Raw genomic sequence first — 13,068 nt, forward strand, 5'->3', positions numbered from 1 at the left:
TAAAGACATAAAGAAAACTTTAACTGACAAAACTACAAAATAGACACCAGTAGAGAATAAAGTGGGGAAATGAAGAAATTTATCTTTTTGTACACATCGTAGGCCTACACCCTATTGAAAATGTTCGAGTAATGAACCATTGGAAATTGTTGGTAAGCATCAGTGGTTTGCAAATCTGCACCAAAAATATATTTTTATGTGTGTGTAATAATAAACGCCATTAAACAGATCCGATTCACTCATAACGGCTGTTTATCAAAATGCATAAATCGAGTGTATTATTGGATGGTGAAGTCAATCTTGGGAAGGGTAATTCCTGGTAATGAACACTAGATGGCGCTCTAGTGCAGTATAAACTGTCTGGAACTCTCTTTATGAATAATAGTGAAGCAGATTAGTAAAATAAATCGTTCACTTTGTATACAAGCATGAAATTTGGCACAGATACTCTCTAAGAGCCACTATTTTGGAAAAGATATGTGCCACTCAAAAATACAGTATGGAGACCCCCCATTGTTCACCAAGCTTTTTCCATCCCCAGTCAGCAGGACTCTCTGCTTCTGGCTGACACTGGGTTGCTTGAGCCCATATGAAGCCCGCCTGATATGCAGCACGTTTAGTGTGTTGAAGCAGAGCTGCTCTTGTTGGAGGAATGGCTTCATATGGCCTCTGCTTTCAGGCAAACATGTCAAGTCTAGCCTCATCTACACTAACAGCTGTGCTTGATCGATCATACAGCAGGACCACAAACTTCTCAAGGATCTCCAGGTCACTATCAGTCAGAACAGGAGGGTATTCACTTAGTTTGCTGAAGATGAGAGAGGCCTCAGGGAAATGTCCCAGGTTTGCCAGGCAGTGTTTTTGCCTTTGTTGTGAAAGGCTGATACAGTATCACTTCCGCCTTTCGAGACATTAGTTAAATAATCGGAAGTTGAATTTCCTCCCGTGGGATTTACCAGCTTTCAATCTCATCCACTATAATGGAAAACGTTTTGACATGATGCATTGAGTTACTATGGGTCTTAAACCATAGATGTCGCTGCTTTAACTTTCCAGTGTTATTTATTTAGCGATTTTATAAGCATTATTTTTTTAAGTTTTGGACATTTTTTAAAAGTTTTTTTTTTCTTTTTCTATATTGAAATTGAGTTCTTTTTTACAACATAAGCTATACTTTGTACAACAGTGTTGTTAGTGTACACTTTTTGTGTCGAATTAAAAAAATATATGTAAGTAATGTACCATGATAATAATAATATCAACATCAATAATAATAATAATGATTGCATGAATATTTAAATCTGGTGCATTTCGTAGGTAGTTTAAGAATAAGTCCAAAAATATACTGTAAGGGAAGACCAATGTTTTTATGATCAAAACGCCCCTTACAATTATGACAATATTACAATATTTTTGGTAATCTTATAATGTAATACATTTCTCATAAAGCTAATCATTGTTATTACATTATGAGCTCAAGATTTTATTACATTTTGAGAAAATTATTACAATATGAGCATTTTATTACAATAATAATGTAACACTCATTCCATTATGTGTAGATTCTACATTATGTGCAGTTATTACATTATGAATTGCTACAATGTGCAAACCAATGAAATGTAAAATAAGAAACTGTGTAACTGGCAAAGAAATATAAAATGGATGGAAATTAAATGAAATATTGATCAATTCTAGTTTTGTCCACCAGATGGACCCAACATACACAATACAGTCACTTTAGAGAAAAGCATCTAAAATTAATACATGTAAATCACTATTATAGATTAAAACTCACAATATGTATGAAATCTGATGGATGTTTGTTTTATTCAATGCCACAAGATAACATGATCACATTATTTACATTAGCTGCCAGAAAGAGAAAGAAAAAAATATATAAAGCTCATCAAATGTACACATTTCTATCATGAATTTGAATATCATTAATATAGATTTCTAAATCTTTCCAGGATAGTCTTATAATAGACTAATAGACTTACAGTAGACAAAATAAAACAGATTCAAAATAACTGGACAAATTCAGTGTTATCTGCTGTTATTGATCATCATTGACCAGAAGAACAGCGGCTGCTTATCGCTCTGTTACCAGTGTTGATGTGATTTTGCAGGACAATGTGGGACACGTGTGAGAGAGATACATTTACTAATATTATACTTTTTTGTGTGTGTGTGTGTGTGTGTGTGTGTGTGTGTTGCTTTTAGACCAAACCTGCACTGCTGTGATTCATACTGATGGTTGGTGGTTTGGTTAATGGCTTATAACTATTTTAGTGAAATCCTTATGAAAAAAATAAAATAAAAAAATAGATAAACTGCTTAATGCTTTAAATGTTTTTTTATTTTTTATTTTTTTATTATTATTAGCACAACAAATACAAACAAATCAGGTACAATGAAAAATCTTACTACGAACCTACAGTGCATGTCTTAGAAGATACATACATAAAAGAACAGAAGAACAGTGGGCAAGATATTTACATTACACATTCAAAAGAAAATAAAACAAAAGGGCAATTATTCAATAAGAATGTTTATAAAAGAAGCCAGTTTCACTGCATTCTTGTTATTAATCAATAATAAAGACTTATAAAAAAGTTTCAACTCATTCCTCCAATAAGTAATGTTAGGATTTATCTTAAAAAAACGACATTTATGTATGAAATGTTTACTTAACAGAATTACATTGTTAATGCCAAAATCATTATGATCATTGCGAAAAATACCAAATTTTATATCATTAATTGTTAGATTCACTATCTGAATTCCTTTGGATACAAGCAATTGTATAAGGTCCAGCCAAAACCTTTGTACAACTTCGCACAAACAAAAAAGATGATCCAAATCTTCGGGTTCATTATCACAAAAACTACAGTTTCCTACATCCATTTTAAACCTCTGTTTTAAGAAATCATTAGTTGGATAAATTTTATTCATAATTTTAAACTGCATTTCTTTCATCTTTGGCGGGACAGGAAATTTTAAATATTTACATCTAATCTTTCTTATTGTCTCCTTCCCAAAATCTTTGAGAATAATATCTCTTTTGAGAGAGCTTGTTTGGCAGTTAAGTAAACAGTTTCTTATGAACTTGTTGTTACATTTGTAATTCTGAAAATTAATACCATTAATACAAAGTTGTCTTAGGGAAGGTAATGCTTTAAATGTGTTTTCATTCAACCGTCATTCAATCTGAATCTGAATTCATGGTTTATTCTTATTATGACTCCCCTTCAGTAATAATATAAGCATATTTATTTACTCTCAAATTTACTGACGTATCACTGTACATGTTGATGCTCTTTGTGAACAAAGACTTATGTATTTTTGCACATCACTGGTACCTAGCTGTACATCAGTTCGGTAGGTAATATTCAGTTAAACTCTACAGTGATTTATTGGTGTGACAAATATTTTTACATTTGTATTTGTGGAGTTTCTACATACATTTAAGAAAGGAAATTAAAATAGCAACATAACATACATTAAGAAAAAATTAAAACAATGTAATTGACAAAAAAAGTGGAATGGGATGCATAAAGAATAAAATGAAATGTTAAATAATACTCATAGTTTTAGCCTCAGATGGACAGAATATGAAAGCAAAGCTTCGTTTTACCATCACTAAACAATTAGACCACACATATTTTCATCTTTAAGATTAAAAATACAATATATGCCACAGTTTTTATATCTCTTCTGTTTTCTTAGTTTTACCTCTTGAAGCTCTGACGTCATTGACCAGAAGAACAGCAGCGGCTGCAGAAGCCACGCCCATCAGCGCAGTGACGACCAATCGCAGCACAGCTTCAACTGAATCACAAAAGGGGGCGTGGACGTCTGTTGGAACTATGAAGCAAATGATAAATTCAATTAAGATTTTCAACAAGTTGACTTTAGTCTTTTATGAATTTAAAAATATCTAATTTTCTGCTTCACACAAGAAATAAAAATTAAAAAAACGTTTTAAAAACATGAGATGACAGAAGCTCATTCATCATGTCTGGCATCTTAAGTTATAAGTCTCGATAAAATCAACATATTAGTGAATGAATGTAAATAATATCAGCATTGCTGTCGTACCTGCATATGTGTGGCCGAGTTGAGTTGAGTGTGGGTGTGAAGTAGGCTCTGGTTGTGAAGTAAGCTCTTGGTGTGAAGTAGACTCTGTAATGATAAAGAAAGAAGTGAATGCATCAGTCTGATCTACAACAGAAGACAGAGATCAGGTCAGTAAATACACACATATATCATCATCGCTGTGGTACCTGCACATGTGTGACAGAGTGTGTTGATGTCCAGATGTGTGGTCTGGTTGCTGATGGGATTGTTCAGCACACAGCTGTAGGGGTTTTTATCCTGATATTCCACCTCCAGAGGTAGAGAGAGACTGATGCTGAGATCACACGCACTGATGCTGGACAATACACTGATTCCTTTGTACCAGGAGAGAGTCGCATCACACACATTCAACACTGATGAACACACCAATGAACATGAAGATGAAGAACAGTGTGAAGAGTTACTGATGACAGGAACAGGCAGACGAGCTGGAAAACATGAGAGTTTCATGCCAAATTTAAACCAGAACAGATTTCACACAGATGGAAATGCAGTCTGCTTCAAGCTTTAAAGGGGTCATATAATGCCATTTTTGTACAAGTTAATATGATTTTTTAGGGTCTAAATGAAAAATTTGTAATATACTTTAATATACTTAAATTCTCATTAGTATTGTAAGAAAAACAGCTCTATTTTCAGCACGGCGTTTAAGTGCATGTGTCTTTAAATGATAATGAGCTTTGCTCACCCCGCCCCTCTGTTCTGTGGGCGTTTTGACACAACACAAGTGGAGTGTTGCCTTGACAACAGTTGAGGGTATATTTTGAAGAATGGCAGCGGGAGTCTCTGAGGACACTGTGTAACCGTATCAATTTGAACCGGAGTCGGACCCGGAACAAGATGACGGCCCCGAAGAAGTTCGACAATTAAGGCTCGAACAGGACGTTTCTGAATGGTTGGTTAATGTCACACGGTCAGACGGCTCGATTTGAGACAGGGGAAAACATATAAGGAGATTTAAAAAAAAAAAAAAAAAAAAAAAACACTGGATGGATTTTTATCATTATATGATGGTTGTGTACAGGCACTGCCAACACACATTTCAGTACAATCAACTTGTAAAAGTGTATGTACCATTATATGACCCCTTTAAAGCCCTTGACGTTCCTGTGTACTTGACCGTATGCTGAGACGATCCTCTGTATCTTGTGTGTGTTGTTGTTTTGTATATGTGTGCAGGGATTGGTTGCCGACGGAGGAATCTGATTGGTGGATCTACTGAGGCGCTAACCGAAGATGTGGAGCTCATTCTGGCGTGAGGAGCTCCGGATTCCAGATCCCAAAACCTTCTGTTGATCATGTTCGTTTGTTTGTGATGATTTAATTAGGATCTTTCTTATATTTTAGGAGTGTAGGGGTGTCCTGACATTTATTTTGACTTTTTTTTGTGATTTGTTAATTTATAGGGAGTTAGGGAAGTTTCTTAGTAATTTTGGTAAATTTATACATGTTTTATTTATAAGTCTATTTAGTCTATTATTTTGGCCTTGGGGCGTCCTGAAGCCATTGCTCCTTAATTTAATTACTTTTTCCACCTTAAATAAATGATAGTTTTTGTGGAACTTAGTATTGTGTCTTTGGTGATCTGTCGGCTGGGGTTTCACGTCAAGCTCGTCCTTATTACACGGCCGTAACAGCTGAGACACACATTACTGGATCAGAGGCTCCTCATGCTCACATGCTTCGTTGCATTTAAATCATTTTGCAGGCAAAAAAATCTACTTTTTCCATTGATGATATTTAAAGATGCGCGACGCTTGGCCGGTGATCGCGCTGGTTCGGTTGACTGTTTTCTGCTGCCTACAATACCAGTATGTCTCGTTCATTATTGCTTTTGATCTTTACCATTGCACTATTCCATTGTAAATCTTCCATTCATCATGTACCAGGATCATCTGTTCTTTCAATTCCCCTCTTCTCTATAACCTCATCTGATTTAACTGGTTCTTCTAGAGATACAATTGCCTTTATTGTTACACAATGTTTAGGTTCACCTCCTTTTCATATCCAGGCAGTGATATCATTGTTCGTTCCCAAATCTCTGTATTCATTGTACTATGTTCATAATCCTATTCCTTTATTTTATTTTCCTAAATGCACTAAACGGCCAGTTTTCATAGCCATCAGCCGGGCTCTTATCCTCCTCCTTCTATTTTCCTCAGGTGACATCCAGTTAAATCCTGGCCCTGTAACCTCTGTTGAAAACTTAACGCCTCATATATTTTCATTTGATGACTTCTGAAATCGTAAAAGCTTACGTTTCATGCACATTAACATTAGAAGTCTCCTCCCTAAAATTGACTTAATCACTGCACTGACACACTCAGCTAATCCTGACATTCTAGCTGTGTCTGAATCTTGGCTTAAGAAATACACAAAAAATTCAGAAATATCTATCCCAAACTACAATATCTTCCGTCAAGACAGATCTGCAAAAGGGGGCGGAGTTGGATTCTATTGCAGAGATAATCTACAATGCTCCATTGTTCTATCTAGGTCTGCCCCCAAAATTTTAAAAATCCACTTTTCCAAAGATAAGTCACTTACAGTAGCTGTTTGTTATAGACCTCCTTCAGCTCCCAGTTGTGCTATAGATACATTATGCGAATTGATTGCCCCATACTTATCTTCTGAGTTCTTACTATTAGGAGATTTAAACTTGGACATGTTAAACATCTCAAAAAATATACAGTCTAAGCTGGATGCACTCAACCTTACACAAATGATTAATGAACCCACTAGATACAATTTAAAATCTGCAAACAAAAGCACTTTAATTGATATAGCTCTGACTATTATGCCTTCAAAATATACTCCGGCGGTCTTCAGTCAGGATCTAAGTGATCACTGTCTCATCGCATGTGTTCGTAATGGGTCTGCAGTTAAAAGACCTCCCCTCATCACTATCAAACGCTCTCTAAAGCACTTCAGCGAACAAGCCTTTTTAATAGATCTTGCCCAGGTATCCTGGAAGGACACTGACCTGATACCATATGTGGAAGATGCCTGGTTCTTTTTGAAGGATGCTTTTATCTCTATCCTGAATAAGCATGCTCCTTTTAAAAAGTTCAGAATTAAAAACAGATATAGTCCTTGGTTTACTCCGGAATTGACCGCCCTCAGCAAGCACAAAAACATTTTATGGCGGACTGCACTTGCCTCAATTAATCCCCATGATATGCAGCTTTTTAAGGAAATCAGAAACCGGTACACACAGGCAGTGAGGGAAGCTAAGGCTAGCTTCTATAAACATAAATTTGCTTCTTGCAGTACCAATTCTAAAAAGTTTTGGGACACAGTCAAATTAATGGAGAACAAGAACACCTCCGCCCAACTGCCCACGGCTTTAAAGCTAGGAGACATCATCACCACCAACAAGTCCACTATAATAGAGGGATTCAATAAGCACTTCACTACGGCTGGCCATGCATTCCATCTGGCTGCATCTACCCGGCCCAACTATACAGCACCAACGTTAGCACCTGGCTCTAACCACCCACAATTCTCTTTTGCTGAAATTCAAACTGAAGATGTCTTGAGAGAGCTACAAAACCTCAACCCATATAAATCAGCTGGACTTGACAATCTGGACCCCTTCTTTTTGAAGATGTCAGCTGCAATTATTGCCTCACCCATTACCAGCCTTTTTAATCTCTCACGTGTTTCATCAGAGATACCGAAAGACTGGAAAGTTGCTGCAGTTCTCCCCCTATTCAAAGGGGGGGAGACACTACAGACCCAAACTGTTACCGACCCATCTCCGTCCTGCCCTGCCTTTCAAAAGTTTTTGAGAGTCAAGTCAACAAACAGATAATAGGTCATCTTGAGTCACATCATTTCCTCTCTGATATGCAATCTGGCTTCAGAGCTGGTCATGGGTGCACCTCAGCAACACTAAAGGTCCTAAACGATGTTATAACAGCTCTTGACCAAAAACAACACTGTGCTGCTGTTTTTATTGACTTGGCCAAAGCTTTCGATTCTGTCAATCACAGTGTTCTTATTGGAAAACTCAAGGCCCTGGGTCTCTCAAACACGTGCCTTTCCTGGTTTTCTAATTATTTCACTGACAGATTTCCGTGTGTTAAGTCTGAGGGCCGGCTGTCTGAGCCTCTGGCTGTAACTATGGGGGTACCCCAAGGCTCGATTCTTGGCCCGATGTTATTCTCTGTTTATATTAATGATGTCGCTCGTGCTGCGGGCAACTCTCTTATTCATCTCTACGCAGACGACACCGTTCTGTACACTTCAGGCTCAACATTGGAAAACGTTTTAGAAAAACTTCAAAAGAGTTTTGAAGACATTCAATTAGCCTTCTGTGATCTTCAATTGTCTCTTAACTCTAGTAAAACAAAATGCATGATTTTTAATCGGACTCATTCTGTATCTTCGTGCCCAATAAACATCACCACCTTGAATGGGTCTAAGCTGGAATATGTGGAGAAATATAAATACCTAGGGGTCTGGCTAGACCCCTCGCTTTCCTTTCAAACCCACATAAACCATCTCCAGTCAAAGGTCAAGTCCAGGATCGGGTTTCTATTTCGAAATAAAGCTTCATTTACTCTTCCTGCAAAACAGGCCCTTGTGAAAATGACCATCATCCCAATGCTTGACTTTAGTGATGTTGTCTACAGAACTGCTTCTAATTCTTTACTCAAGAAATTGGACGTTGTTTACCACAGTGCTATTCGCTTTATTACTAAAGCCCCATACAACACCCACCACTGCACTCTTTACTCACTAGTTGGATGGCCTTCGTTACACAACCGGCGCCTAAATCACTGGTATCAGTTAATTTACAAGCCCATACTAGGCAAAACACCATCTTACCTAAGTACTTTAATAACCATATCAGTGCCTGTATTTAACTTGCGTTCGAGTAAATATATCGAGTAAATATATAAATGATTGGAACACTTTACAAAAGTCTCTTAAATTAGAATCCACTGTTTCGATCACTACTTTTAAAGTTTTACTCTCAAATTTACTGACGTATCACTGTACATGTTGATGCTCTTTGTGAACAAAGACTTATGTATTTTTGCACATACAGCTAAATGGCTGTCATTGCATTTATTTGCACATTATCAATTTATCCATGTTGGACTATACTATTATCCTACTGGCATTTCTCTTACACTGCCATTTTATAACTTTTTATCAAGTTTTTCAATTTTTATTTTTATACAATGTTTAATACTTTTTAACTGAATCTGAATGTCTTCTATATTTATGACTGTGTAGTTGAATGTTGGTATGTCATGTGTAATTTCATGTCGCCTTGTACCCTGCGCCTTATCTTGGCCAGGTCGCGGTTGCAAATGAGAACCTGTTCTCAACCGATTAACCTGGTTAAATAAAGGTAAAAAAAAAAAAAAAAAAAAAAAAAAGGAAAAAAAAAGGGAGATATTTTATTATAGAGCGATCAGTCACATGACACAAAGACTGTCGTGCTACACTATTCATCACTGGTACAGTCATGCTACACTATAGGGGATGAAAGAAGTTTGCTACTGGAAAAGCATCACTGTTTTGTTGTTGTTGTTGTTTTTAAAAAGGCATTACGCTCGAACTTTTTACTTATAGTTAGAAATTCCCTAAATTTGGATGACAGTATTACATTTACAATGCTTTTATTTGAAAATGTATTCACTTGTTTTTGTCCTTGACATTGACAGACCAACAAGAAATGTTCTTTACAAGAAAGATACATGGAACTATGTGTGATAATAAGAATAGAGCTGGAAATAACTTCTACTGAAACTTGCTTATCTGCAAGATCACAGCATTAATATGCAAATCATGGAAATATAGAGATGCATATGCAGCTGAACATCAATCTTATATTTCACATACACATATATTAACATCTCACATACAGTAAGTTTTATTTGTCAAACATTAGCATTCACTGAGTCTGTACTTTTTCACAGTAAAACTGTTTCTCATAAAGATGAAGTTAAACTGTGGAAGTCCCTTCAGCCCCACCCGATTCACAGAAACACACACACACACACACACACACACACACACACACACACACACACACACACACACACTATTCACGCCCCAAGTCACAAAAGCACATTACCCACAAACACCCAGTAATGAAACACATTCTCATGCACACACTCTCTAACCAACAGATGAAACTACATTCATATTCTAGATCTGAAAATGAGGCCTTCTGCAGTTTGAGCTGTAGAATACAATACTGTAAAAATACATTAAAAATGTCATGAGATTAAATGTGTGCTGCCATTCTGCAGATTTTGTTGCTTAAAGTGCCCATATTATGCTATTTTAAAGGTTCCTAATTTAGTTTTGGAGTCTCTGACTTAGATTTATATGCATCCAATGTCAAAAACACTTTAATTTTCTCATAATATGCATTGAACATTACATCATTTCTCAAAGAGGCTGAAAGATCCTGAGCTCAACAAGGGGAATAGACACACGAGAACTGCTACTGAGTGTCAAGTGAAGGCATTTGTCTTCAGCTGATTTCTTAAAGTTGTGATGGTCTCACTCTCAGCAGATCGGGTGAAGATTGTCAACTAAACATTCCTTTCACATACATTTTATTTTATCACACTGGGTGGATTGGGTTTAATTGTCATCCATATGTACACCGCACATGACATGTTTACATAAAGGCTCTAGCGTTGTGCATCATCATATATTGCTGACTGTAATATAATTTATAATGAATGTACTTTTCAGACTATAAAGGTAAGAATGAAACCGTCTCTTGACCTCGCTGTGTTTCCATGAGTGCCCAAAACGTGTGAATATGAAGCACGTGATTGGTTGTCGTTTGCGAGTATCTAGCCGTAACATCCTAACACACACTGCACACGTTTGGACCCGGGTTAACAGCGGCTCTTTCATAACCCCGGGTACAATGTGGTGCTAAACCTGGGGTTTAGAATGAAGATAACCTGGGTTAAGCACAGTGTGAAAAATACTAACGTGGAGGCAGTAGAGAACCAGTAGAGAACCAGTAGAGAACCAGTAGAGAACCAGTAGAGAAGCAGATTTTGTTGCAAAAACTTTTCCGTCTTCAGTACATCGTTGTCATGTAAATGTACACTCAGAATGCAAAAATAAAAAGCTTTTGCGTGGAGATGTTTCATATCTGCACCTGGACATTGCTTGCATGACATATTCACATGTTCATATGACAGGGACAACATTATTCATGACACTACAGAAGTTAGAGGCTTTTCTCATGGTCAGTTTTCAATGTCTTTGGATTAATATAATATAATTTTATTACAAATTATTTCAAGTTTACAGTATTAGGGATAATTATGACAAACAAAAGCCTAATATATAACAGAGTGAGCTGTAATTCTCTACTCACCGTAGACAGTAACAGTGAATCTGATTGTGGTCACTCTCTTTCCTTTGATGGTCACTTCATATTCTCCAGAGTCTTCAGTTCTGGTGTTTGTGATGGTCAGAGATCCAGTCTGATGATCCAGCTTCAGTCTGTCTCTGAATCTCCCATCAGGACCATCATATGTGGAGAACATTTCTATGTCTTTATCGATTTTAGCTATTTCAGTCTTTGGATGTCCAAACTTCCATGTTATCAGATCTTGTTTCTGTATTTCAGTAACGGTAGAGTCTAGAGTGACTGAATCTCCCTCCTTCACTGAAACGATCTTCACTGCATCTGAATCAACAAACACTCCTGAAGAACAAACATAGGAACAGTTTATCAGTCAAACAAGTTAATAATCTTCATTTATTAATGATGCAACTGAAGTTCATTAGAGCTCCACACAAATAACACACAACTGTTAAAACAACATAAACTTACCAAACAGACAGCAACAGCACAAAGCAAATGTGTAAAACATTTTCTTCAATAGTTCAGTGGTCAGATAAAGTATCAGTACAGTCTGAGAACTTTTGAGTGTCTGCAGTGAAGATGTGAAGAGAACAAGTGTGAACTATTTGCTTACTTCCTCCAGACTTAATTAGGCCACGCCCCCTTTCTCCAAACACACGCCCTCTCTCCAAACCATGTCTCATATGTTGTTGTTGGTTGTTTTATGCTTAATAACATAATAACATTGTCATTGAATTACATACAAATACATATACATATAATGAAACAAAGAAAAAAACAAGATTAATGATAACATCAGATAATATGAAGGATTTTAGTAACACATTGTGCACAAAAAAAGGATCAGCGGATGAATCTCAACAATGTTGTGATTTTTCTTTATGGAGTTCTTATGGAGAAAATGAATGTGAAAAATTGCTCTGTCACTGTTTCACTCTTTTCCCTCAATGAACGTTTGTGTGATATGACCATTCTTTACACCGTCTGTGTGCAAATAAACTGTTTAAATGCTATTAATGGTCATTATTTGAGCAGATTATACCCTATCATTCCCCCAGAACACTTGTGATATACAGCATGTGTCGCATGAGATCATCCTGTGATAGTTGTGCATCTTAAAAAAAAGCTTGATACTGATCACTATTCACTGACATCACGGACGAGTGCAAGCGGGAAATTATTATTTATTTATATATATTTTGTGGTCCATAAATAGAAAGAAGTGCACACAGCATTAGAAGAACACCAGGGTGAGTAATATATGACTTCATTTTCACTTCAGGATGATTCAGGGTGGTTGGACTTTTATTCCGGACAATAGATGGCGCTCTATGCTGTGGTGTGCACAGTTTGTTTAAAGAAGAACGATTTATTTAATTTTAATTAGAGATTTAGACTCTGCCTGAGTGTATGTCTCTGTATATCCTCTGTCCTGGGCATAAAGCGATGATATATATAATTCATAGATGTACATTGTCTATGTGTACAGCACTCTGGTCGGCCAGTGGCCGTTTTTAAATGTGCTTTATATAAATAAACTGAACTGAACTCTATTCAGTAGA

At 36.5% G+C, this 13,068-nt stretch overlaps 1 protein-coding gene and 1 long non-coding RNA gene across 2 annotated transcripts in view; one reads left to right on the forward strand and one right to left on the reverse strand.

Annotated features, from left to right (window-relative positions):
- Positions 1–12,168, reverse strand: part of LOC309475959 (uncharacterized protein) — a 117,277-nt gene extending 105,109 nt beyond the window's left edge. Inside the window, exons 1-3 of the mRNA XM_082138984.1 lie at positions 11,975–12,168; positions 11,513–11,845; positions 4,290–4,571 (exon numbers count right to left, since the gene is read on the reverse strand). Of these exons, the coding sequence (XP_081995110.1) occupies positions 4,290–4,571; positions 11,513–11,845; positions 11,975–12,014 (655 nt within the window). The 5' untranslated portion in view covers positions 12,015–12,168. The remainder of the gene's footprint in view (positions 1–4,289; positions 4,572–11,512; positions 11,846–11,974) is intronic.
- LOC309476541 lies at positions 1,513–3,531 on the forward strand. The gene is made up of 2 exons (XR_014198252.1): positions 1,513–3,299; positions 3,413–3,531. It is a non-coding gene; the product is annotated as an uncharacterized lncRNA (long non-coding RNA).
- Positions 12,169–13,068: the final 900 nt, after the last annotated feature.

Source organism: Leuciscus leuciscus, assembly GCF_965113295.1.
Source record: "Leuciscus leuciscus genome assembly, chromosome: 15".
Taxonomy (NCBI): Eukaryota; Metazoa; Chordata; class Actinopteri; order Cypriniformes; family Leuciscidae; genus Leuciscus; species Leuciscus leuciscus.